The 27698-nt window shown below is 32.9% G+C and overlaps 1 protein-coding gene across 3 annotated transcripts in view; it reads right to left on the bottom strand.

Annotated features, from left to right (window-relative positions):
- The window catches only part of LOC149786870 (uncharacterized), a 65151-nt gene that overhangs the window by 25310 nt on the left and 12143 nt on the right, over positions 1-27698 (bottom strand). For 2 of the 3 annotated variants that reach the window (XM_089977376.1, XM_089977377.1), the window contains exons 6-16: positions 27487-27617; positions 25618-25756; positions 24444-24464; positions 17331-17495; positions 13704-13910; positions 10029-10065; positions 9559-9604; positions 5421-5601; positions 4411-4708; positions 3467-3723; positions 1373-1452 (exon numbers count right to left, since the gene is read on the bottom strand). In XM_089977376.1, the coding sequence (XP_089833502.1) occupies positions 1373-1452; positions 3467-3723; positions 4411-4708; positions 5421-5601; positions 9559-9604; positions 10029-10065; positions 13704-13910; positions 17331-17495; positions 24444-24464; positions 25618-25756; positions 27487-27617 (1562 nt within the window). The remainder of the gene's footprint in view (positions 1-1372; positions 1453-3466; positions 3724-4410; positions 4709-5420; positions 5602-9558; positions 9605-10028; positions 10066-13703; positions 13911-17330; positions 17496-24443; positions 24465-25617; positions 25757-27486; positions 27618-27698) is intronic. The other variant, XM_089977378.1, reaches the window with a different exon arrangement.

The raw sequence follows: 27698 nt of genomic DNA, 5'->3' as shown, positions 1-27698 counted from the left end.
ATAAGTAAACCAAAGGGTTAGTCATATTTATGGTACATAGTATGATAACACTAATATTAGTATCCCCTCCTGCCTTCCTCAGCAAGATACTAAGGGTCAGTCATAATAGTACACAGTATAATAATAATATTAATATGCCCTACCCCTATCACTTTATCAAAGTAGCATCAAAGTGTGATTCATACCTGGGTAGGTTTTTTTAACACCTTCTCTCATGTATATAAAATTGCAAAAATATTAGCATAGACTGAAAAGACTGACTTAATTTATATCAGCAAAAACTAAATGCAAGACATTATAAAAAAGACTTTAAATGTCCTTTAAATAAATGAAGTGTATCTTACAAAAGGCAGCCATTTTGAGTATGGCATTTGTCTGGATCAGCACAGCAAAAAGTAAAGTGTCATACAGAGAGCTATGTAAGAAAAGATACAAGCTTCTTGTTAACTTGAAGTGTAACATTGTTCCTCCATTGCAAGATGTGGGAATTTTTCATAACTATGACCTAATCAAATGTCAGTTATGGATGCAACATCATCGTGAGGTACATTTCAGATCTTCATTAAATATCAAATGGCAAAGTTTACATTTTTCAGAGATATTTTATAATCGGATTAATTTTTGTAACATTTTAATGAAATAAAAGATAATAGATCAAAATAACAGTTACTTCCCAATATAGGATATTCAGATGCTTCCAAATTTTCATGTAATTCTATGGCAGATTTTTAGGAGAACAGTAAAATAAGAACAAAATCTTGTGTGTATCTGGTAATAAATACATTATGAGACAATGTTCTCTATACACGCAACATGAAGGACACTTAAAATTGTCTAAACAATGGTGACTTGTCAAACATGGCACTGTCATTTTCTACATTTGGCTTGGGTCTGTTAGAAGCCAACTATAATTGCAATACTCAAGCTGGAGAACTGAAGCTGTTTTATATACAGTATATATTATACTAAAAAAAAAGAAGACTTGAAATCATCAGCAAATAAAAACATACATTCCACCAGAAATTTTTCATCAAAACAGATAAATAAAACATTTTTAAAGGAAATTATGCCAATTGCCTGAAAACTTTAAAAAAAGACAGCTGGGACAGTTATAAGATTGGGTGTGCATATTTTAGGGAACATGGTCAATTAATATACTTACTCATATAACATGGTCAATTAATATACTTACTCATATAACATGGTCAATTAATATACTTACTCATATAACATGGTCAATTAATATACTTACTCATATAACATGGTCAATTAATATATTTACTCATATAACATGGTCATTTAATATACTTACTCATAAAACATGGTCAATTAATATACTTACTCATATAACATGGTCATTTAATATACTTACTCATATTCTGCCTGAATCATATGTAGCTCCTGACTGTGTTTTTCAACAATTTTGTCATACTCTAACTTAGGGATCATTTCCTGCAGGAAACAGAAAAATAAAGAATAAATTTTACGTGGTCCACAAAAGCTTTGCATTGCAGTACGATCCAAAAATCATAATACAGCATCCCTTGCTATTAGGCCTTTCATTATAACACAGTTCCTGTCATATGGTAAACATTGTCATGGATCCCATTTCATTATTCAGTAGAAAAATTATATGCATCATCTACTTCCATATAAAGTGGTCTCACTGTTACGTGCTATACTATGGCTCCCATAGACAGTGTTATAATGGTGAGTGTTATAATGAGATAATATGAGATAATGCTGTACTTACTATGATTCATTTGTGAATCTAACTAAACCAATGATTTTACCTATGAGCTAAAGTATCCTCACTGATAGATAAAAATATCTGCATGTGCATTCTGCCTGATATTACCACACAAATTATTCAAAATTAACATTGGAATCTCGGGATTCAAAGTCTAGAATGTTATTTATGGTAAGTATCAAGTCATTCAAATAAACTAGTCAAATGGGATTTTATTAATCACCAAAATCAAATAACACCAAGAGATTAAAGCAAGTAATCAACATCCATAAAAAGAGTATGTGAATCCAAGTAATCAACATCCATAGAATGAGCATGTGAATCCAATCAATCAACAGAATGAGCATGTGAATCCAATCAATCAACAGAATGAGCATGTGAATCCAAGTAATCAGCATCTATAGAACGAGCATGTGAATCCAAGCAATCAACAGAATAAGCATGTGAATCAAAGCAATCAACAGAATGAGCATGTGAATTCAATCAATCAACAGAATGAGCATGTGAATCCAATCAATCAACAGAATGAGCATGTGAATCTAAGCAATCAACATAATGAGCATGTGAATCCAAGCAATCAACATCCATAGAATGAGCATGGGAATCCAAGCAATCAACATCAACATAATGAGCATGTGAATCCAAGCAATCAACATCCATAGAATGAGCATGGGAATCCAAGCAATCAACAGAATGAGCATGTGAATCCAAGCAATCAACATCCATAGAATGAGCATGGGAATCCAAGCAATCAACAGAACGAGCATGGGAATCCAAGCAATCAACAGAATGAGCATGTGAATCCAAGCAATCAACATCCACAGAATGAACATGGGAATCCAAGCAATCAACATCCACAGAATGAGCATGTGAATCCAAGTAATAATCAATGTCCACAGAATGAGCACAAGAATACAAATAAACAATGTCCACAGAATAAGCATGTGAATCGAAGTAATCAACATCCATATAATGAACACATGAATCCAAGTAATCAATGTCCACAGAATGAGAATGAAAATCTAAATAATCAACATCCATATAATGAGCAAGCGCATGCTAATAAGTCAATACAATTTTCTTTTCAGGTGCAATAACAATATTTCCAAGATGACTGCCAAGGCAGCCATTTTGGATGCCAGATCAGCAGCATTTTCATTGATGACCAACAAGGCTTCATAAGAAGTCTTTAAACTAAAACCCAACATTGGTATGACCATCCATTCAGGAGGAGTAAGAACAACAAGATTTTTAATATGGCTGCTGTTGTGGCAGCCTTACTGGATGTCCATGCAGCACCATATTCATTTTGGACCAGCTAGACCATTGGATGAATGTGTGTGTTAAATTTCATGGCAATCCTCCAAGTAGCTTAAGAGAAGCAGTGATAACACATGATGGACAAAATAAACTCTATCCAATAAGCTCTTCTGGTCCATGACCAGCAGAGCAAAATATTTAGATTTTGACTGAAAAGAAGTACTGAAAATATAATCATAAGGCAATTGTTTGAACAAAACACAATATTTACCAATCATATATTCTGTTTGATGGAACCAATCAGAATGAAGTTCAAACTTCAGTTTGCATTGGTAGCTATAATCTAAAATAACTTCCAGTATACTAGGAAAAGAAGGGTTTCTCTCTTTTATAAGGCATTTTGAAATCTCTTCATTACAGATTAAGTTTTGATTTTCAAGTCCAAACTGTACAGACCTCTTTCTTTAATGGCGAGGGGGTTCGGATGGGAGTCTTTGGTTTCTCTGGTGAGGGTAGTTCCTCAGGAGTTGATGATGGTCTTGATGCTTCTGGAGAAAAAACAATGGCTGACAATGCCACCTCTCTCATCTCTGGTGTAAATCGTAGTGATGATGATGCTCTGTCATACTTCTCTTTGTGAAGGGCTTCTTTAGTGGTTACATTAAGATTAATGCCAGTAAGATCAAACACAAGTTCTGTAACTCCATATGTACCTGAAATAAAAGGGGTCATTACTCTTCCTGATACAAAAAAATATCCTGGATCTTGCATACTCATAAATGTACTGCTGCATGTCAATATTCATAATTAGAAAGCACATAAAAACACACCATTGAATTTACACAATTTAGTCTGAAACCAATCTTCTATAGTACATCTTTGATTAGTTAATACTGGCATTTTTTGTGCATATATTTAATTCATATGGCAGTGTTTGAGTAATAAACAAGAAATAGGTAACTATTTATGAAATTGGTAACCATTTCCAATTTGGAAGATAAAAATACATTGATGCTAAAGTTTAGTGCTATTAATTAAAGTAATATTTGACAGCCTGTATGAGGTTTACACTGATATTCTCTTCCGAATTTTGTTTTGTCACAGACTGATTCTTAAATTCTCATTCTGTTTGTAATAAAATTCAAAAGTAAGTGGAGTCAGCAATATCTACAGAACCAGTCTAAGAAGAAAAATGGTGGCACATTGCCAACTATAAACATTGTATAAACTAACAATCCTCTTTAATAGCACTAAACATAGCATCCACAAATTTTTACTTTGCAAATAGAAAATGGTATCCTATCTGATAGATTTATGCCATTCTTATTACTCAAACATTACCATATTAGAGCCTTTTTTCATTAATTTTGACAAAAATAAAAATCTTTTCATGTACTTACCAACTTGCCTATTATAGGAACTTGGCCTTGCTCGTTTGCCATAGAAGAACACAAGGGGCAGAATGCCACATGGCTTGTGAACACTGCCAGCCCCAGAATGTATGGAATATAGAGGGAATGACAAGGGCTTTACTTCCTGTAATAGATCGTCTGGGACTGCAAATGCCTTTGTATCTCCTTCATCAGGGAGAATTATCTCAATGTCGTCATCTGACATGGAGTCTGTCTCTATGTCACCTGGAATCTTTGGAACATTATCATCACCATGAGGCTCAGGTAGGTAGATTGTTTTGAGGTCCTGATGAAAGGAAAAATAAAAATCTAGCACAAGAATGAAAGTCAAATAATGAAATCCCACCAGAGGGGTTATTCTCTATGAGCAGGGATACAGCTTTGCTGAGTTCATCCTCCTCTGGAATTCTGATCACAAATGCAGTAACCTATAAATATAGGGCTGACACCCTGGGGTTATCATGGAATATATAGCTGGCCCCTGGGCATATCATAGAATATATAGCTGGCCCCTCGGCATATCATAGAAGATATCTTGCATGAACCTATCATATGACTCTACAATCTCATGAAAATATTTCTATAACCTATCATGTGACTCTACGATCTCATGAAAATATTTCTATAACCTATCATGTGACTCTACGATCTCATGACAATATTTCTATAACCTATCATGTGACTCTACAATCTCATGAAGATATTTCTAAGATGTTATTACAAATATAGTAACAGAATTTGTTTAATTTGTTCAACTGTCACATATTTAAAACTGCACAGTTTAACAGTTTAATGCATGTAAACTTAAATTAGTTTTATACTGTATCTGATGATTTACTTAAATCAGAGTTTGTTATCAGTAAGTTCTTCCATATTTTGTTTGAAAAGATTCACTTCTTGTGCAAAATTTCTCAAGCTATGCATTCTTCATAATAATATGACAATGTTCCAAATTTGTGTGCACTGTATCCTCATTTAATCACTGAATAAACCCCAACCTCTTTATACAGATCCTCCATCTTAATGGTTGCCATAGCAACCATCTCATCCTTTGGTCCCGTTTGCACACTGATCTGAAAGGTTTTAGGTAGCTCCTCCCTTTTCTTCTTCTCTGTCCTATCAAGGATAAGGACCCCTTCAGGTACGTCATCTGGGAGTTCAAAATGGATTTCCTCAAATCTAGAATGAAATGATATCAGTAAATACATATTTGAACCAAATGTTTTCAACTTTTGAGGAGAATAAAGTTATGAATCTGTCATGCAAATGATGGAATTTCATTTGCTGCATTCAATGTTTTGACTGTGTAAATTTTAGAAGTAATTTTTATGTTAATTTCAATATACTTTTATTTGAAAGAAAGGCTGTAAGCATTGTAAGAACAAGAGACCTTAACACTTTAGAACTGATCAAGAAAACTGTTCCTCTAGGAATAATGTTAGTCAGCCATGCATGGATATCCTGAAACTCAGAGTTCAAGTCCGATCTTGAGTTTTCACTACCAGCCAATTAAAAATGAACTTTCAAAAATAATATCAATTGTGATTGGTCAAAACAAACTCTACAGCTTAAGCTCAATATCAAGAATTTTATGATTTCCTGACTTATCATGAATTCAAAAGTCAATAGTAACACTTTCTTGGCATTACAAATCCTATCCTCTTTTCATAAATACCATCCTCTTTTACACAGATACTATTCTCTTTTACACTAACACCATCTTCTTTTACACAAATGCTATCTTATTTTACACAGATACATTCCTTTTACACAGACAGCATCTTCTTTTACACAAACACAATCCTCCTTTGCAAAGATCCTATCCTCTTTTACACAGACCTCTTTTACATAAATAGTATCTTCTTTTAAACGAAAGTATCCTCTTTTACACAAAACTCTTTTACACAAATACTATCATCTTTTACACAAATACAATCCTCTTTTACACAGATACCATCCTCTTTTACACAGTTACCATCCACTTTTACACAAATACTATCCTCTTTTACAAAAACTCTTTTAACAAATGCTATCTTCTTTTACACAAAATTCTTTTATACGAATACTATCCTCTTTTACACAAATATTATCCTCTTTTACACAAAAACTACATGTATCTTGTTTTACACAGATACTATCCTGTTTTACAAAAGCTCTTTTTACACAAATACTATTCTCTTGTACACACTGGCCTTCAGAGTAAGGTGATACTTCTTGTGAAAACCCTTAGAAGGAAAGGACTTGTCTGAAGTTGTTTGACAACATGTAGGTCTTAATAGTGACAATCTGATCAAAATCACAATAGGTAACTTGTAATTGTGGTTCTGACACAACAGTTAGTCTTAATAGCAATACTGGCACAACGGGTACTGTATTTGCTGGCCTATAAGACAATACTTTTTTACCAGAAAATCTTAGCTTCGTCTTGTACTCCAAATCTTCTTATATATGGATTATGTCATCCAAATCTCTTTTCATATTTTTCGTATGGAAAATAATTCTCCAAGAGCACAAAAAATAATGTGCAAAAAATATTTAATTTTGTGGAAGAGATCGTGTATGAACAAATATAGGATCCACAGTGAGTATTTTAAACAATTACATGATCGTCAGTATTAAAAATTAACACAGACCAGATGTAATTGCGCTAAAGCAGCATGCACCATTAATGTACGTTGTTTGTAATATACGTTGTTTAAATTGAATTACATATATATGCATTAGAATTTACAAGTTAGAAGATGAATAACCATGAAAAAGACATATTCCATCTCAATTTTCTTCTTGCACCTAATGATCAAATAATCCGTATGCCCCACTGAGAGAGAGAGACAGACAGAGACGACTTCATGATTGTAAATCAGTATTGTTCACTTACCTGATGACTGATTTTACTTGTGTACAAATGTAGTACCACATTCCATTATCAATTAATACCACTAGTTAAGCAATTCCTTCTAATTGTTGTTTCCACTTCCATTATTGCAAGAATAATAGGGCTTTGTAGTGGTATTTACAGACTAATTAAATATGCTATGGCTGTATTCAGTCATTCCAAGATAACACCTGTTTGAGGTCAAGATTCTGCAGACCAGATCAGATTAGTGAGGATACTAATAGAGAAATGAGGCTACCCATGGCTATAATGAATATCATACCATATAGTTAAAGGAAATGCCAGGTGGTTACTATGGTAAATTTCTCAGCCAGTGACATTTGTGAACTTGATCATGAAACTGACAGCAATTTAAAGTACATCTAGCATGAGCAAAGATCAAAAACAATTGCTGCCTAAGTACAGGAAGAGTACATGCACTTTAAACAAAATCTTAATTGTTGGGAATGGAGAGGTTGTTATACTTGCAAAGAAAATTAGACAGCATGCAAAATGGTCATTCTTGGGACTATATGCATACAACGTTTGTGAATATTAAAACCATGAAGTAGTATGGTAGGTATTTTCATAGTTTACATTTACTGTTTCATTTATTAATATTTTCTCTCTTTGACAAAAGCTTCGGCAACATGGGGACAATCAGTTAAAAAAAAAGAACAAAGAAATCCACAAAGAGGTGAACTCTCTCTCTCACTCTCTCTCTCTCTATCTCTCATATATCAGACCATATTTGATTTTGATCATGATGTGCAAAAAACACAAATGCAATGTAATACATATGCATCCTTCACTCTGTATCTCCCCCCCCCGCCGGAAAATGCATTTTAGTATTAATAATGCAATTTCATTAATGATGGTAATCTGAAATAGCATAAGTGATATTTTTAATATTTATGAAACCAGAAGTTATTATAATTTAATTCCACACAGCATCGCAAGTTTTATCCTATCTGTAACTCAATAAATTTTTGGGTCAGCATTATTTTATGTTACTCAAATTACATCATGCGTTTTAAATACTTCTTGTGAAATAAATTAGGTACTTTTAGTTACCTTTAATGGTCCTGACTGGAAAGGTTACTGAGTTACAGATAGGATAAAATTTGCGATACTGTGTGGAACGAAGTAAAAACACAATCCGAGGTGTTGATCTGGCCTCGTCTTATACTTAGCATCAACTTATATAACGCTGAAGGATAGAAAATTTGCCAAATTTGCTGATTCGACTTATACTCCGCATTGACTCATAGGCCGGGAAATATGGTAAGTGCTAACAGTGGTACTGACACAACAGGTTAAGTCTTAATAGCAATACTGGCACAATGGGTAAGTGCTAATAGTAGTACTGGTAAAATAGGTTAGTCCTAATTGTAAGACTGACACAACAGGTAACTCCTAAAACTTGTACTGACATAATAGTGGTACTGACACAACAGGTAAGTCATAATAATGGTACTGACACAACAGGTAAGTCCTAATAGTGGTACTGACACAACAGGTATGTCTTAATAGTGGTACTGACACAACAGGTATGTCCTAATAGTGGTACTGACATAAAAGGTATGTCCTAATAGTGATACTGACATAACAGGTAAGTCATAATAGTGGTACTGACATAACAGGTAAGTCCTAATAGTGATACTGACACAACAGGTAAGTCCTAATAGTGGTACTGACATAACAGGTATGTCCTAATAGTGGTACTGACATAACAGGTATGTCCTAATAGTGATAATGACATAACAGGTAAGTCATAATAGTGGTACTGACATAACAGGTAAGTCCTAATAGTGGTATTGACACAACAGGTAAGTCCTAACAGTGGTACTGACATAACAGGTATGTCCTAATAGTGGTACTGACATAACAGGTATGTCCTAATAGTGATACTGACGTAACAGGTAAGTCATAATAGTGGTACTGACATAACAGGTAAGTCCTAATATTGGTACTGACACAACAGGTAAGTCCTAATAGTGGTACTGACACAACAGGTTAAGTCCTAATAGTGGTACTGACACAAAAGGTATGTCCTAATAGTGGTACTGACACAACAGGTAAGTCTCAAAGCAAGTAGACTCTTCAAAGATACATTAATTTCTCTTTCTTAAATTTGCAAAATTGTACATACACAATACATAAGGTAAAATATTATTTTTTAAATTACAGATTCAATCATTATCAACCCCTTTCACCACCCTGGGAAAAAAGTAGATATAATATTTTAAAATTAGACTCACCTCTCTTTCTTTAAACTAATTTTAGGTATGTCCTTCTCTAATTTTCCTGCAAGAATAAAATATAGCTGTAGTTACATCTGATAAACAGAAGAGTTGTTTTACAAATGCGAAGAGGACTATTATTTTTAAAATAATATTCTCATCCTAAAAACAGAAATGTAATATATAGAATAACAAGAACATCAGAAAAATAAGGCCTTCTAAAAAGATAAACATGAAGTACTACAATATAAAAACCGTAATATATAAATTAAAGAAAAACATTTTCCTTTCCAAAATATTAAATTTGTTGACCCAATGATATTTGACTGCTGCTTCAGCAATGTGTCTTAATATGTGTTAATGTTGAAGTCTTGAATGACAACATCAAATTGGATGAACTTAAGCCAGACTTAAATTCATTTTTTGTTTTCTTAAGTCCAGACCTAAGTTCCACTGAGAAATCAAGGCCTGATACTAAATATAAATACCTTTAGATGTCGATGATCCTTTTCCATCCACCAATGTCTGAAATAAAAAATAAAAATTTCTCTTTAACTTACAAGATATAAAAAAACTAAAGATGAAAACGATGCAAAATATCAATGCTGTTTTATTACCACATACATTTGTATGCAAGCTGGATCGAACTATAGACAACATAGACACTTATCTGTTATCAAATAATGCTAAGGCAAATCAAGATCAATGCTGTTTGTTCTACTGATTAAATCCTAATAAGCTACATATAATCAGATTTGTCAGTGCATTATGCAACAGCAGTTCTAGGTCTATGCAGCTTGACATTGGATCTGACTTACACATAAGTATATCCAGTACTTATGTAAATGTGACCTTTGACCTTCAAATGAAATAATTCTTCAACCAGGGAGTAAGGCATGTATGATCTATCAATAAGACCAAGAGAAGTAAACAAATATAATAAAAAATTACAAAGAAATCTCTCATTTTTGTAATCCTGTTCGATCCATTTTCAGTCAGATTTCTCTTTCAATACAAAAAATAGATGAAAATGCACTCAGCTTTGAATTATGATTTTGATTATTTTCTGCTCACATAAACCTTAAATTTATGTAATTTTACTTATTCTGACATGAACATTAATCTCATTTAATCTTGTTTATTCAGACATGTACTTTAATCTTGTTTAATCTTACTTATTCTGACATGAACCTTAATCCTAATAAATCTAACTTAATCTGAGATGAACCTTGATCTTACTTAATCTAACAAGAGCCTAATCTTTCTTAATTTGACATTAGCCTTAATCTTACTTTAGTATAATGTGACATTAACCTTAATCATATTTAATCTGACATGAACCTTATTCTTAATTAATCTAAAATGAACCTTATTTTTAATTAATCTGACATGAACCTTATTCTTAATTAATCTGACATGAACCTTAATCTTTCTTCATTTGACATTAACCTTAATCTTATTTAATCTGACATGAACCTTATTCTTAATTAATCTGACATGAACCTTATTCTTAATTAATCTGACATGAACCTTATTCTTAATTAATCTGACATGAACCTTAATCTTTCTTCATTTGACATTAACCTTAATCTTATTTAATCTGACATGAACCTTATTCTTAATTAATCTGACATGAACCTTATTCTTAATTAATCTGACATGAACCTTAATCTTTCTTCATTTGACATAAACCTTAATCTTATTTAATCTGACATAAACCTTAATCTTACTTAATGTGACATGAACCTTGATCTTACCTAATGTGACATAAACCTATCTTAATTAATCTGACATAAACCTTATTCTTAATTAATCTGACATAAACCTTATTCTTAATTAATCTGACATGAACCTTATTCTTAATTAATCTGACATGAACCTTATTCTTAATTAATCTGACATGAACCTTAATCTTTCTTCATTTGACATAAACCTTAATCTTACTTAATGTGACATGAACCTTAATCTTACCTAATGTGACATAAACCTATCTTAATTAATCTGACATAAACCTTAATCTTACTTAATGTGACATAAACCTTAATCTTACTTAATGTGACATGAACATTAATCTTATTTAATCTGACATGAACCTTAATCTTAATAAATCTAACTTAATCTGACACGAACTTTAATCTTACTTAATATGACAGGAATTTTAATCTTACTTAATCTGGCATTAACCTTAATCCTATTTCATCTAACAGGAACCTTAATCTTTCTCAATTTGATATAACCTTAATCTTACTCAATCTGACATGAACCCTTAATCTTACTTGATTTTCCTTGATGAAAAATGTCCAGTATGAATACACTTAGAATGACATGTACATTATGTACAATGGTTCCATGCTTTAAAATATAAAGTGCATGGTAGTGTTTACACCCAGTGTATCTGTAGTTATTATGGCAAAGTGTAGCAAAACAATGTTGAAATTAATGAACAATCATATGTTTTAAACAAAGTAAAACTTATGACATAATAGCTGCAGAATTCAAGTATTTGTAACTTTTCTATTCAAAACTTACAAAATTTAAATACCCATCCCAAACACTATGGTCAGGGATGTTCATCAAGGTTCATTCCATTTATTATTAGAGAGAGTTTATCATTTAGGGAAGTTGAATTTTGGGATGGTAAACTGAACTAAAATGTTTGTAATCCCCCACCCCACCCTGCTAAGGGTGAAATGTTAAATTCAAACAACCCCATTTAGGTACATGACAAATTTCTCTTTACCCTCACCCCCATCCCTTTTTCCCAAACTACTGACACATGCCATTTACTTATAATATGATTCCAGCTGTTTATTTATGAAAATAATATTGATTTTATGGGATTTGTGGGGTTTATTAAAAAGTGGAAGAAATCTTTTCAACATGCTGAAAATGAAAGTAGCAATGATCAGCCCCTTCCAAGAAACTTAAATTTTACATAACCCTGCTAACTCCTCCATTTTTAACACAAATTAATAATATCCCTCTGTTTTTGGCACACACCCTACCACATCCTCTCATCCAACAAAAGAATGATAGCCCTGTGGCTTGGGGATGCACAATTGGCTCAATATTGCCATCTGCATGTGACAAGAGGCTGTGGCTCAGTAGTTATTCTGCTGGACTGGTGATCAAATGGGTATGGGTTCAAATCCTACTACTGAATCCATGTGGGCTGGCAACCATGTTGCATCCTTGGACAAGGCACTGTATTCCAATTACTTTGGCACTAAATAGTCTACTTCTATTGAAACAAAACTAAATCATGAATGCTCCTGGTACTTTTCCATAAATGACAATTTTCTGTATGATTTTCTGCAGAACTAATTTACCATCATTACCATAATCCAAATAATATTTGAACCATCCAACTTTCCCTAAACCATGTTTTCAAATTTTTTTATAAGTTTTAGTAGCACACACAATTTCATGACACCAAGTACAATTTTTAAAGCTAACAGAAAAAAAAGAATCAAGTTAGAAACAATTAAATGAAGTAATAAAAAACAGTTGACTGAATAGATGATTTTGAATGGCTTTTGATTCCCTAATTACAGCCCAAGTTCCTCAAGCCCTTCAAGTTAATTTTTATTCATTAATTTTTTTCTCCATCTTTCTACTGTTTGAAAGAGTCAAAAACAACAAGTAACAAAATGTTATGATTTTTATTTCTCTGAGTGAAGACTGTATTCTTGCGACCCATTATTTCTAATCATGAACTAATGTTCAGAAAGGGTCAAAATAATTTTATGTTCAATACATACTAAACTAAGAATCAAACTATATTTCCTTCCTTATGCTGTGGAAGGGCATGACATTTTTGGGCCATCGGTTTTGTTTTTGTCAATAAACAAAATGGGGATGTAATTATTTCCCACCAAAAATAACTCTGCTGAACTACTGTCACTAACAGAACTAGACCATTGTGCACTTATCTCCAATGGCAGTATATCTATATAAAGAAAATGAAGAAAAAAAGTACCAGAAGTGCAATCAGTATTCAATATTTGTAAGTTTAATTTATTTAATTTTCAAACAAACTTACATTAAAGCATTTTATTAATCCTGAAATTCACTAAATCCATGATCATTATAAATAGTTTTCCCTCTTAATATTTTAAGAACATTTTTCTTCACTAATTGTTTTAAAAGTTTAAAATACTCACCTCTTTTGAAGGATCATCAAGTCGTTTTGTTTTGAAAAATCTTTTGCCAAATGCAATTGAACATTTCAGATCCTGTTCCTCCATTTGTTGAGGGCAGTAAACACGGACAAACAGAAAGTTGTCATAATCAGGTTCATGTGTCCAGACAGTGGCATCATTCATTGGCGGCTTGACAACAATTTGTTTCTCTCCAGCAAAGCGAACTTTCTGAAATTGACATTTATAGATTAAATAAGTTAAAATTAGTAAAGAACCACCCCTAAAAATGGGGACACCAACTGGTTATTGATTGGTTATTTTTGTGAACTGGCTGAATTTACATCACAATAACATCATCTGTAAGTTAGATGACTTTCTCAGAGTTTGTGTATTGCTATATTCCTATTTTGCTGATTTGACAAGTTACCAATGCAGACAAGACCTTTTCAAAATCATAAAATACTATTGTCCAACCACTACTTTAATTTAAGCATGCAAAAAAGACATTTAGAGGATCTTGTTAGGATTGGTCGGCCTGGTGTCAGGATAATGTAACTGGGTGGGACATCATACTTTATATGTGCGGCATGATGCTCCAGTGCTAGACATCACTATAAACAGATAAACTGCAGACATCATAGCAATATGACTGAAATTGTTTTAAAGCTATGTTCAAAATCAAAATCACACAAACCACAAGGTATTCTAGATTAGCTATTAATTATCCACCTATTTAATGAGTTAATGAGATATTAAATGTGTGTATTCAAATCTCTCTTGGAGAATTATCAGTAATATTACCTGACATTTCAGCCGTCATTATCTTGTGAACAATCAGTCCCAAGCAATAAAGGGTCTGTTGTCACACTGAACCACATTCCCCACTGAACCTGTTGTCACACTGAACCACTTGCCACACTGAACCTGTTTTCACACTGAACCACTTGCCACACTGAATCTGTTGTCATACTGAACCACTTGTCACACAAATGCTGATCTTGTGCAATATTATTCAAGTTTTAGAGATAAAATATTCCATATATGTAATGAATATTTTTACTTTCCCAGTTAAAACAATATTGCACAGAAAGAAAAATAAGTACCACATATACTAGCATATAAGTCAAATAATTTAGGAAAAAATAAAAACCTGGGACAAGGCCTAAACTAAAACTTTTTTGTAAGTTTTGTTGTCAACTACCAGTATACATTGCTACTGAAGACCTGTACTGAAACCCCAAGTGAAGATGACCATCCATTCAGATGGAGTAGCAATAACAAGATTTTTCAATATGGCTGGATTTATAGGTCAGCTTTTGCATGGCTATTGCACTTTTTAAAGTTTTACCAACCATTTGTGTGGTCAGCTTATACATGAATGGGCCTGTATGTGAGTAAATATGGTAACACTTATGAAGGAACTGGTTCTTTGCAGTACATGCTACACACCCTACCACAACAGGAGTGGCAGTCAGGAGTCAGTGGCTACAGTAGTAATGTCACAAAGACTAAATACAGTCAAACTTCTGTAAATCAGATATTACTGTGACCAAACATTGTCCACATACTTGTTTATTCCAAATACAATCAACATAGACCTCGATCTGCAGTTGCATAAAACACAGTAGATCAGGGTCTATGTTGTTTGTTCTACTGATTACTCTTAGCAAACTGCATAGACCCAGATCTGCTGGTACATTAGGCAATAGCAGATCTGGGTCTGTGCAGTATGCAGTAGGACCTGACTAATACCAGTGAGTATATATGGTAAGATAAGTTCAGCTGGGGAGTTAGTGAGTTTAACTAGACACATCAACATGGCTTACTGTTAACACATTAACCCTGGAGGTTTTGGTCATTTTTGTCTGAAATTTGAGTAGGAAACATATTTTGAAAGCTATTTCTGAATACATATTAAAACACCAACTTCCAGGTGATCTTCCAATAACACACTGCCTAGTTGTGTTAGAAACATTGTTTTTCTTGTCTATTTGCCTCACACATGAGTAGAAGGGTAGAAGTTGGATTTTTTAAATATTTTTGTTTTGTATAATGAACCCATTATTTTATGTATTGAGACCACTCTTTATTCCAAATGCCCATCCTATCCTACTTTTTGCAAAGGTTCATCTGTCTGTTTGCAGTTCATACCAGTCTGCCTTAGATCTGAGACCAAAGAGTCTAAAATCCTGACACAAAATTGGATTCCGACCACAGGTGAATTTTGGGTAGAACAAAATCGGGTCCAAAAAATGAGGTTTTTCCCTCTGTATTTTGTAGTGCAACTAGAAATTCCAGATTATTTGGTATCATTGTAGAGCTACATCTGTCTACCTTTCTATAATACCACCCCCTTTAGTGTGTCATACATGACATTGATGCTACAAAGCTCGGCAGTAGGCTACTACCTTCTGCCACTTAAACTCATCACCAGGGGTTAATGCGTTAACAAGGATTTTGAATTTTTTTACAAACTGTCAAGGAATCACTAAATTTGTAATTTATGTGCAATGTTAATGCACAAGTGATTAAATACACAAGGAATATTCAAATTTGGTGACATCATGTTATACACAATATTTGGTCCAGGTATGTGATGTAGAACTAAGTTATTGTGCAGAAAACCATTTTTAGATTTTCAGTGACCATGACCTTTGATCTTTTAACCCCAAACTTGACAGACTTCTTCCATACCCAAGTTCATGTCATCCAACTGAGGTTGGTAATAGTAAATGGTTACTGTACTGAAACTATTTTTCTTCTTTCAATTGCAGATGTTTGATCTTTTGATCCCAAAATCATTAGAAATCTTTCTTATCAAAAGTGAAAGCAATCTGCAAAGTTTGGTAACTGTAGATGGTTGAAAATGTGAGATATTGTGTAGAAACCATTTTTCATTTTTCTTTCATAGTGACCTTGATCTTTGACCTGAAGTAAAATTCAATAGGATCTTCCTTACCCAAGCGCATGCATCCACCAAGTTTGGTGAAGGTACATGCTGAAGAACTGAACCTATTATGCCAAAAAAGTAAAGTTAATGGAGAGATGAACAGACAGGGTCATAGTAAAATATCTCTCTGCAAAAATGGTGGATGGTATCATATATACAAAGATAAGGGATATTTGCATTGATATACATGGCTTGTATTTTATCTTGTTTCTCTTACATTTAAAATTGTTGCAAAATAAAGAGTCTACAAGAATCACATAACATATTAATTAGAACATTTTTATATTCATTATGATATGTCATTACCTAAGCAATATGCAATTTGCAACTACAAAATTCCCTAAAACAAGTTTCACAGAACCCCAACAAATGTTTAAAAGTTGGCATGTATGCATTTTCATTGGTCCTTATTTTCATAAACTTGATTTCATAACAATTTTTTTTACTGGATCCTAAAATTCATGTTTTGCAGCAACCATGACAAATCAGTGAAACTATGCAGACCCAGATCTGCCATCAAATAATGTTTTGGCAAACCTATGTCTATGCAGTTTTATTAGAAGTAATCAGTAGAACAAACAACATGGATTCTGATCTGCCCACACATTATGCAACAGCAGATCAGAGTCTATGTTGTTTGCAGTTGAAATCAACTTATGATCGTGTATATTATGATATATCTTGGTCTCAATATTTACCTTTAATGACTGGCTCTGAACATCATCTGTTTCAATTTCTTCCTCATTAATATGAAGGGACATGTTCTTTGTCTCTTCCTCCTCATTCTCCTCAGTTGGGCTGCCAGATTTTTCATCCTCCTCTTCCTTCTCACCACCTCCCTCTTTCCCCTCTATATCTTCATCCTATATGCATTAGACAACATTTTGTGCCACAGGAAAGAAGAATGCTACCAAGTATTAAAGCACAGACCTCTTGTATGAGTCAAGCACACACACCAAGTGACTCAAAGATCCAGATGTATAACAGTCAAGCACACACACTCACCATTTGACTCAAAGATCCAGATGTATAAGAGTCAGCCATGCACACTCACCACTTGACTCAAAGATCCAAATGTATGAGTCAAGCACAGACACTCACTACTTGACTCAAAGATCCAGATGTATAAGAGTCAAGTACACACAATCACTACTTGACTCAAAGATCCAGATGTATAAGAGTCAAACACACTCACTACTTGACTCAAAGATCCAGATGTATGAGTCAAGCATGCACACTCACTACCTGACTCAAATATCCATATGTATACAAGTCAAGCACACGCACTCACTACTTGACTCAAAGATCCATATGTATAAGAGTCAAGCATGCAAACACCACTTGACTTAATTATCCAGATGTATAAGAGTTAAGCACACACACACACACCACTTGACTCAAAGATCTAGATGTATAGTCAAGCTCATACACTCACTGCTTGACACAAAGATCCAGATATATAAAAGAGTCGAGCTCATACTCTCACCACTTGACTTAAAGATACAGATCTTTCAGTTCACAGAACATCTTCACAAGTCAAAGGTCATTGTTCTGTTTCATTTGACATTGTCTATAACCCTTGGCAAGAGAAGAAATTTACTGGTGTGTGTATTTGACTGCAGTGATGAAAACCATGAGGTCCAACCTCAGTGATACTATGCATTCTCCTTTCTTGTTACAAATATATCAATGAAAATAATTTATTTTTCATCCTCAGCTTCTACAACACATGATTTTACACAAGTTATAAATTAATAAACTTCAAGTACCATAAGTCATATTTTAAAAATCCTATAACCATGCAATTTTGTGTTCTAAGATGCTGTGTTGCATGACTCAGCAGATCTGGGTCAATGCAGTTTGTTAGGAGTACCGGTAATCATTAAAACAAACAACACAGAACCTGAACTGCAGGCACATTATGACAGCAGAATGTGTATCTATGTTGTTTACAGATGGACGTAACTTATCAGTGAGTATATATGGTTAAATCATTTTCTAAATAAAAAAAATTCTGTCAAGCATGAGCTTTTAACTGCATTGTCACAAAATAACAAAGATTGCATCTATGCTGCCAAGTTATAATTAATGAAATGTCATGCTGTAATATTATTGAAGAACATTATGATGTTTGTCAATTTTCAATTGATTATCCGGTTTTAAATTGTGCTGTTCTTAAAAAAAGAACAAAAAAGCAACCCATATCAAATAAGAAGTGAACTGAACTCTAGAATGTTCAAAATTCTATAATACAAAATAACATTAAATTCTATAATACAAAATAATTTTAAATTCTATAATACAAAATAATTTTACATTTTATAATATAAAATAATTTTAAATTCTATAATACAAAATAATTTTAAATTCTATAATGTAAAATAATTTTAAATTCTGTAATAATTTTAAATTCTGTAATACAAAATAATTTTAAATTCTATAATAAAAAATAATTTTAAATTCTGTAATAATTTTAAATTCTGTAATACAAAATAATTTTAAATTCTGAGATAATACAAAAGAATTTTAAATTCTGTAATACAAAATAATTTTAAATTCTATAATACAAAATAATTTTAAATTATGTAATACAAAATAATTTTAGGCAATGTTAAGGCTGCTCTGAGTAGCAGTAATTTTTGTTTCTCAATCTCAGACATTTTCAAACTGATTCTCTGAATTCCAAACAAGAGTGGTGAAAAATCACCAGTTTAATAACACCATGCTAATACATTACAACCCAAGGTCACCAAATACATTAGGGGTGGGTTTACCTTTTTTTTAAAGACGCTTTCCAAATAAAACTTGCTCAATTTAGTTTGGGTATGTGGTCAGTTCTTAACCATGGGAATCTCATACGAAGCTTTATGTATGCAATATGTCTGTGGTTAAGCTTTATTGACCTTTCTTATTGCAAGTTATTGTAATCAAAGATGAAACAGACATTTAACACAGTCTACATACAAGGGAACCCTACTATATGCAATAGGTAGTGTCTATGACTGGCAATTGCTTTATGAACCCAAATGTGTTAAAGGGAGAGCAATCTAAAAGTCCACAATTGTAGTTTGTCCCCAAATGTGTAATAGAGAGAATAATGAAATTTTAAATGTGTGTATGATGTGTGGAGGTGAGGGAATAAACAAATGCAAGTGAAATATATAGTAATAAATTTGCTACCTACCAATTCATATGACAATCAGGCAATATAATACATGACAACCAAGATTAGTATAGCCCCATGCTTGAGGAGAATTAATAATTGCTGTGTAAAAATAGCAAATAGGATCTGCAAGTTATAAGTTAATGAAAGTAAGCTTCATAATTTGTATATATTTGTTAGCTTGGTCTTCATTTTAAGTAGCTTCAGGGAATGATGGACATCTATGATGAAATGTCAGAATTATGATATAATCATGTTTAATCCAAAATTCGTGTTATAACAATATGTGTTATAATGGGGTTCTCCTGTATAAAATAACAAAAAACCTAAAGATACATAAAAGCAATATACATGACGTGGTACCTTTTTAATAATAAAGTAACACTAAAATAAATGTACTGAATGAATTATTTAGTTCTATATACTGTAATTAATGTTGGAATGACAATGTACAAACCATTCTCACTGTGTAATGTTATGCATGTTTCTGCAGGATTGATTATTTAAAGAAATTAATATAAAAATATTAAATCTTAAAAAGAAATGACTCTGAAAAAAAGAAAAGTAAATTCTTAAATCTATATAAATTCAAATATAAAAAATAAAAACAGCATGTAAACAAAGACACAAGTATGAAGAAAAGGTGATTAAAAAAATAAGACAGAGAGGTAAATTCTATGTTGCTAGTGCAATTCTATATTAAGGCACTACCAGCATTTCTTGCTAAATACAGACCAGTCACCAGAAGCATAACATTTGTAAACTTCAGAAAGGTCTTTCTCAAACTATCACATTTTGGTATCTAGAGGTAATATGTTAAATTTACTGTTACCTCATCATTTAAGAATGCACAAATATTTCTAAAGAGGGCCTTTTAAATACAGTTGGACAAAATAAACTAAAATGTCTCTGTATATCATGAGTGCCCCTGCTATTATAATAATGGAAGCTTTAAATCAAACATGGGCCTTAAATCCATTACATTGTGTTGGAAAAAGTTGAAAATCAAACTTAGTAAAGATATTTTTAATTTAAAGACATGTCATAAATCTGGGTTCAATCCACTCAGGCCTGGCACAACCTTTGTGTGAACACTGCATTTGCACAGGGCACCAAATCAGAGAAGACAATGGGTACAAAAATCAGAGAGTCAGCTAAAATGAACAAAATGTTTTGAGAGTATTTCTCATATAATAAAGGAATTTTACTATTCTTTACATGTTTATGAAGTCTGAATACAGATGCAGGGTCCATATATCTTTCACATAGGGCACCATATTGCATCATGCCAGCCCTGAATCCACTAAATCCTTAATAAGTTATTGAGTGGAAATAGAATTTGTCATAGACAGGATGTGATGGGACCTGACATGACATGATGGGTAGATGAATGTGATAATACATGATATTAAATGACAGATAGATGGATGTGATGTGACATCACATGACATACTGGACATGTGGATGTAATGGGACATGAAATTACATGGGCAGAAGGATGTTTTGAGACATGACATGATAGACTCATGGATATAATGAGACATGACATTGCATGGGCAGATGGATGCAATGAGACATGACATGACATGAAGGACAGATGGATGGAATGGGACATGACATTACATGGGCAAATGAATGTAACAGGACATGAAATGACATGATGGACAGATGATGAATGTGATGGGACACGACATTACATGGGCAGATAGATGTGATGGGACACAACATTATATAATGAACAGATGGATGTGATGGGAAATGACATTTCATGATGGACAGATGGATGTGATATAACATAACATGACGTGATGGACAGATGATGAATGTGATTGGATATGACATTACATAATTGACAGATGGATCTGATGGGAAATTAACATTACATGATTGTCAGATGGATGTGATGGGACATGCAATTACATAATGGACAGATGGATCTGATGGGAAATTAACATTACATGATTGTCAGATGGATGTGATGGGACATGACATTACATAACGGACAGATGGATCTGATGGGAAATTACATTATATGATTGTCAGATGGATGTGATGGGACATGACATTACATAATGGACAGATGGATCTGATGGGAAATTACATTACATAATGGACAGATGGATGTGATGGGACATGACATTACATGATTGTCAGATGGATGTGATGGGACATGACATTACATAATGAATAGATGAAACAATCAGTGGAGATAAATAAACAGCCAAATTCTCATAGAGGCTCACAAAAGGGTCACAGAATATACATTTATGCCAATATTTAAATTTAAAACCTCTATAGTGCACGCGATACCTGTCAGAAGTAAAAACCTAACACTTCCTAATGCAGTAGAAAAAACAGTGATATGTTAGTGCCTCTTCATCTAATTAATGACAAACAGTTTGTTACATACCCCGTTATACTTTTCCCAATTAATTAATCTGGAGACATGAGATCTTCATCTAATTAATGATAAGCAGTTTGTTACATACCCCGTTATGCTTTTCCCAATTAATTAATCTGGAGACATGAGATCTTCATCTAATTAATGATAAGCAGTTTGTTACATACCCCGTTATACTTTTCCCAATTAATTAATCTGGAGACATGAGATCTTCATCTAATTAATGATAAGCAGTTTGTTACATACCCCGTTATGCTTTTCCCAATTAATTAATCTGGAGACATGAGATCTTCATCTAATTAATGATAAGCAGTTTGTTACATACCCCGTTATGCTTTTCCCAATTAATTAATCTGGAGACATGAGATCTTCATCTAATTAATGATAAGCAGTTTGTTACATACCCCGTTATACTTTTCCCAATTAATTAATCTGGAGACATGAGATCTTCATCTAATTAATGATAAGCAGTTTGTTACATACCCCATTATACTTTTCCCAATTAATTAACCTGGAGACATGAGATCTAATATCTACAATATACAGATGTAAAACTGAATCAGAAAATTGAGATAATTTATAAAACCTTTATCAAATGCCATGTTTTAACATTGTGCATACATGTGATAATTCTCAACATCTGGATATAAAAAATAATTCCAGAGTTTTAATGAAAATTCCTGATATGATAATTTCTTCCATACATTTTTTTCAGCCCAGAAAAATATGCAATTTTAAAATAAAAAGTCTCATGCAATTGTGCATGTAGAAATCATATCCAAAATCTGAAAACAAACTCAGAGCTTTTATAATAATTACATCTAGCAATCTGGAGATAATCCTTGTAAGCCTCCTTTCATTCCTGAATGTGTATTAACAGTAGATAATCCAATTATGACAGGCATCCTCTGTTGTGATATACACTACAGAAATACACTGCCTTGATAAAGGAAGCACATTTATCAGCAGTTCAGACAAGATGACACCTGATATCAATCACCTCATTTTAGCTCTACATTAATGATGAAAGACTGTAATCCAGTTGATGCATAATAGTGGTCAATTTTCTTTCTGTCAGAAAGCTAACTTGAAATTTAAATTTTATTTGAATCCTCGCTTGCAAGACAATTTTAAACTATTATATCGTTGAAGAAAGTTACAACACCTGCAACATAATATACAAAATGCCTCTCCTAACAAAGAGTGTACCTTGGAAAATTTACTGATGTAAAGCAAGCATTACAAAAGATGACACCTGGTTTCATTCCCATGCCAGACTGGGTCAACTGTCATTTTGTATCCTTAAGCAAGACATTTTACACTGATTGTAAAAAAAAAATAACCAATCTCTAGGCAAAACAACTTAAAAAGTGATTAGCATAACCCAAACCATAACTGTCGTGAATCTCAAATGCACACCAATAATTTCTGACACAGCTGAAGACCAAATTACAATTATTCACAAAGTTTATAATTTATCAAATGGAATACATCCATGTCATAAATTTCATAACACATCATTGTCGTATATTTCATAACACATACATGTAATACATTTCTTAACATGTCCATGCCATTTCAATCACTGAATTACATGAATGTCAATCAATTGCAAATCTGAAATATGGACAAGACTTAATGTATTACTAATAAGCGATGCCTTCAAAGTCAAATAAAACACAAAATACAACAACCAATAGAAACAAAACAGAAAGACTGATGCAACAATAAAAATTCCAGATTTTTCATGAAAATTTCAGAATGTTTTACAAAGGATTGTAGATTTATTATTGAGGGTTATCACATGTCTGACTGTAAAATATAAATACTAAATCCAAATTAGGGCTTGTGAAACATTACTCTGCCCATGGCTTGCTGTATGTTGTAGCAATATTACTTGGAAAATTCATGCAAAATAACGGAGAATTCTGGTCGATATGATGCTACATGTACATCTTAAAACAATTTATATAATATGTAAAAATGGCAGAAACCTGTAAGATGTAAATTTCATCGAGTACCTTTTCTATAAAAACTGGAAAAGATACAACACTGTATTCAATTAAAAATATATTCCAAGAATTAATTTTCTATTTTCAATTTTCTGATTCATATTATGTAGCTAGGTAGAGAATAAAATGAACGAGAGGTAAAGAATACAGTAAACTATGGGAATGTTAATAGACATAATAAAATAATAAAATAATCTACAGGTATGTTAATATATATAAATACAAGAAAACTCACTTGTTTTCTTCCCTCTTTTGACTGAATGAAGCAGTATTCATAAATATAAATTATGTTTTTGTGCATGAGAATGAATAATTTTGCAATGTCAAGAAAACTTTGGTTAAGTAAGAATTATTTAAACTCAAAACTGAACGGAAGAATATTGATAAAATATAGTAATAATGATCACTTACATTCCTTGTCTGCAGTGAAGTTTAACAGTTTGGCAAAAATATATCTTAATTATGTATTAACAGCATATCAGCAAAAAAAAAGGTAGATGGTGCTGTATCACAGTAAAGTTCTCAATGTTAAAAATAAGGGAGAAAAAAAAACTTTAGGAAGATAAACCTTTCCAAATAAAAGTAACATGAAATTCTGTAAACTGAAAGGTAAAAAGTAAATATTGTTAAAATTCTGTAAGATGTAAATAAATTAAAAGATAAAGTTAAGAATTAAAAATTCATTAAAATACAGGGTAGCACCAACAAGCAGTGTTTATGATTTGTTGTTTATGTGGTAATTACAGGACAAAGATGTATACTTACAGCATGGCAAACAATTAAATGGATAAAAAAATAAATGTTTACAATCTCAAATGTTGGCTTGTCATATATTTTGATGCATGTTGCTGATCTCAAAGTGACTAGTGATAATTGTTAAGTAAAAATCGATAAAATAAGAGTTCACAAATCCTTCAGTTATGAATATATATTAGATTAGATTAGTTTGTTTTCTTATCTATGCAGAAGCAAGGAAATTTGATGAAATTTCTAGCTCTAATGAATCTAGCTTGAAGAAATATAAACAGTATGATGATACAAGACATGCAAGAAAGTTCCAGTCATCGTGGATTGATGAGTATCCTTGGCAAGAGTACTGTTACTGGTTGTTTAAGTTTTCAGTTCACAGTTGTTTACCTAAGCATCTCACATTCTCTCTATCTCTCTCTGTCTCTCTCTCTCTCTCTTAAATAAATATAATGCAATTTCCTTAAAATATCCCACATTTTTTATATCTTATTTTCTTACTCATGCAGGGATACTATGCTTGGGCAAGCTCAAATTTCCCATGGGCAAGTTCCATTCTCCAGTGAACATACCCTGGACAAGTTGATTTTTTTAATAAAATTTGTAAATTTCTGGAGGCCATTCTTGAGGTTGGACTCTTGTTAATCATAATGCAAGCTTACTGATAAGGACTGTTTTTCACTGGAATCATCAGGACTGGCACCTGACTGGGACTTCAGTTGGATTGTGGGCATCTCATCTTCCTCTTCATCATCTGTGCTCTCATCCAATGCTCGTGTGTATTCCTGAACATGCTCCAAACTGTCAATTTAAATTTAGACTTTATTTGAAACGGACTGCCCATAAGTCATAACAACTCAAACAGAGAACATTTAATGCCTTTTGGCCTTTAAAGAAGTGGCAAATATATGTAAAAAAATTGCATATGTGTTTTGTTCTGAGTTGGTGGAAGGAAGGAGTTCGATATGGCAAAGGGATACATTGAGGCCATCAAAACCAAGACATATTCACAAGCCATATCAAATAAGTTCTTTCCCTTACTCAGAATAAAATATTTATTACATTTCCCCTCCTTGACACTTTCTAAAATATATTTAACTTTACTGTATGAATACAAGTGAAATGATTGAGTATTTCTATTCACCGCACCTAAATATATCTATGCGTGGACCTCATAGATAGCATATAAGTAGTTTGAGAACTTCATACCCTTACATAATGCTTCCATCAAGCAGATTATATTGCTTACATCATCAATATTATGATGTCATAATGTTTATGACATCACAAGTGTTGAACGGCTAATACACAGCTAAAGTTACCTTGCAATGTTTTTCCTCACTGATATAAAGTTTCTTTGTATTTACCTTGATGATGTGAACTGGCATGTTTTGTTTCCATTATTAAATTTATCTTGCATTAGTTAATGCATCAGTGCTTCATTTTCATTTAGCATTTTCTTTTGGCCCAAGCCTTGGTTTGACCTTCTACTGCATAGCAAAGAAAGGTGAAATTGACCTGGTCCAAGCCAAAGAAAGGTGAAATTGACCTGGCCCATGCCTTGGTTTGACTTTCCACTTCATAGCAAAGAATGGTGAAATTGACCTGGCCCATGCCTTGGTGTGACCTTCCACTACATAGCAAAGAAGGGTGAAATTGACCTGGCCCATGCCTTGGTTTGACTTTCCACTGCATAACAGTGAAAGGTGAAATTGACCTGGCCCATGCCTTGGTTTGACCTTCTACTGCATAGCAAAGAAAGGTGAAATTGACCTGGCCCATGCCTTGGTTTGACCTTCTACTGCATAGCAAAGAAAGATGAAATTGACCTGGCCCATGCCTTGGTTTGACCTTCCACTGCATAGCAAAGAAAGGTGAAATTGACCTGGCCCATGCCTTGGCTTGACCTTCCACTGCATAGCAAAGAAAGGTGAAATTGACCTGACCAGCTCTGGCAGATGTCAACAGGGCATTTTCTCTGAGCTGGAGATGGTGGAGAAAACCACAAAACTAATTGGGGATCGAATTCTAATCAACAGAAATGTAAAGTCATTGTACCAACATTTCATTTTCAGGCACCTACTGTTAATAACATGTGTAGCATTAATGAAATATTTCACACTTGACATGCACTCTGTTCATAAGGATTTTAGTACTTAATGATTTTCAAAAAATTATTCTCCTGAATCTCAATGCCCTGCCCCAAATGTGGTGCATCTAAAATGCACAAAATCAAGAGGTATTTCAGAAATGTATTTTTGTTTGTATTCATTCTACAAAAACCTGGATATTCAATCCCTACCTCCCTTCTACCGCCATGTTTTAATCTTTAAGTTAAATTTCCTTGATATGTACAAGTTGGAAAACCATGTGAAAAGAAAGGCATGTTTCATTCTTTAAGTGACTTACTTTAAATGTTAATCGGAAAATACATAATTATTTGCAGAAACAAAAAAAACCCCAAAAGTTATTACCAAAGCCTGCCTCATACAGAGAAATGTTTAAGTACTGATGGAGAATGTAAAACATACCCTAGTTTTGCTTTCTGCTTGATGGTCTCTATAAGGAATTTCCATCTCCTGCCATGGCCTTTGTTACTCATCATTTTGGCAAACAATTTCTCCCAGTTCATGACTCTCTTCTCTTTAGCAATTCTTTTAGACTGCAACAAATGAAAATTATAACAAATGAAATAACATTGTTTTCATCAAGACCTGTTATATATATATATATATATATATAT

The sequence above is a fragment of the Sinohyriopsis cumingii genome, chromosome 12 (genome assembly GCF_028554795.1).
Source record: "Sinohyriopsis cumingii isolate HCF-2022 chromosome 12, ASM2855479v2, whole genome shotgun sequence".
Taxonomy (NCBI): Eukaryota; Metazoa; Mollusca; class Bivalvia; order Unionida; family Unionidae; genus Sinohyriopsis; species Sinohyriopsis cumingii.
The sequence above is the reverse complement of the archived record's forward strand: the minus strand, read 5'-3'. Positions and strand labels throughout refer to the sequence as shown.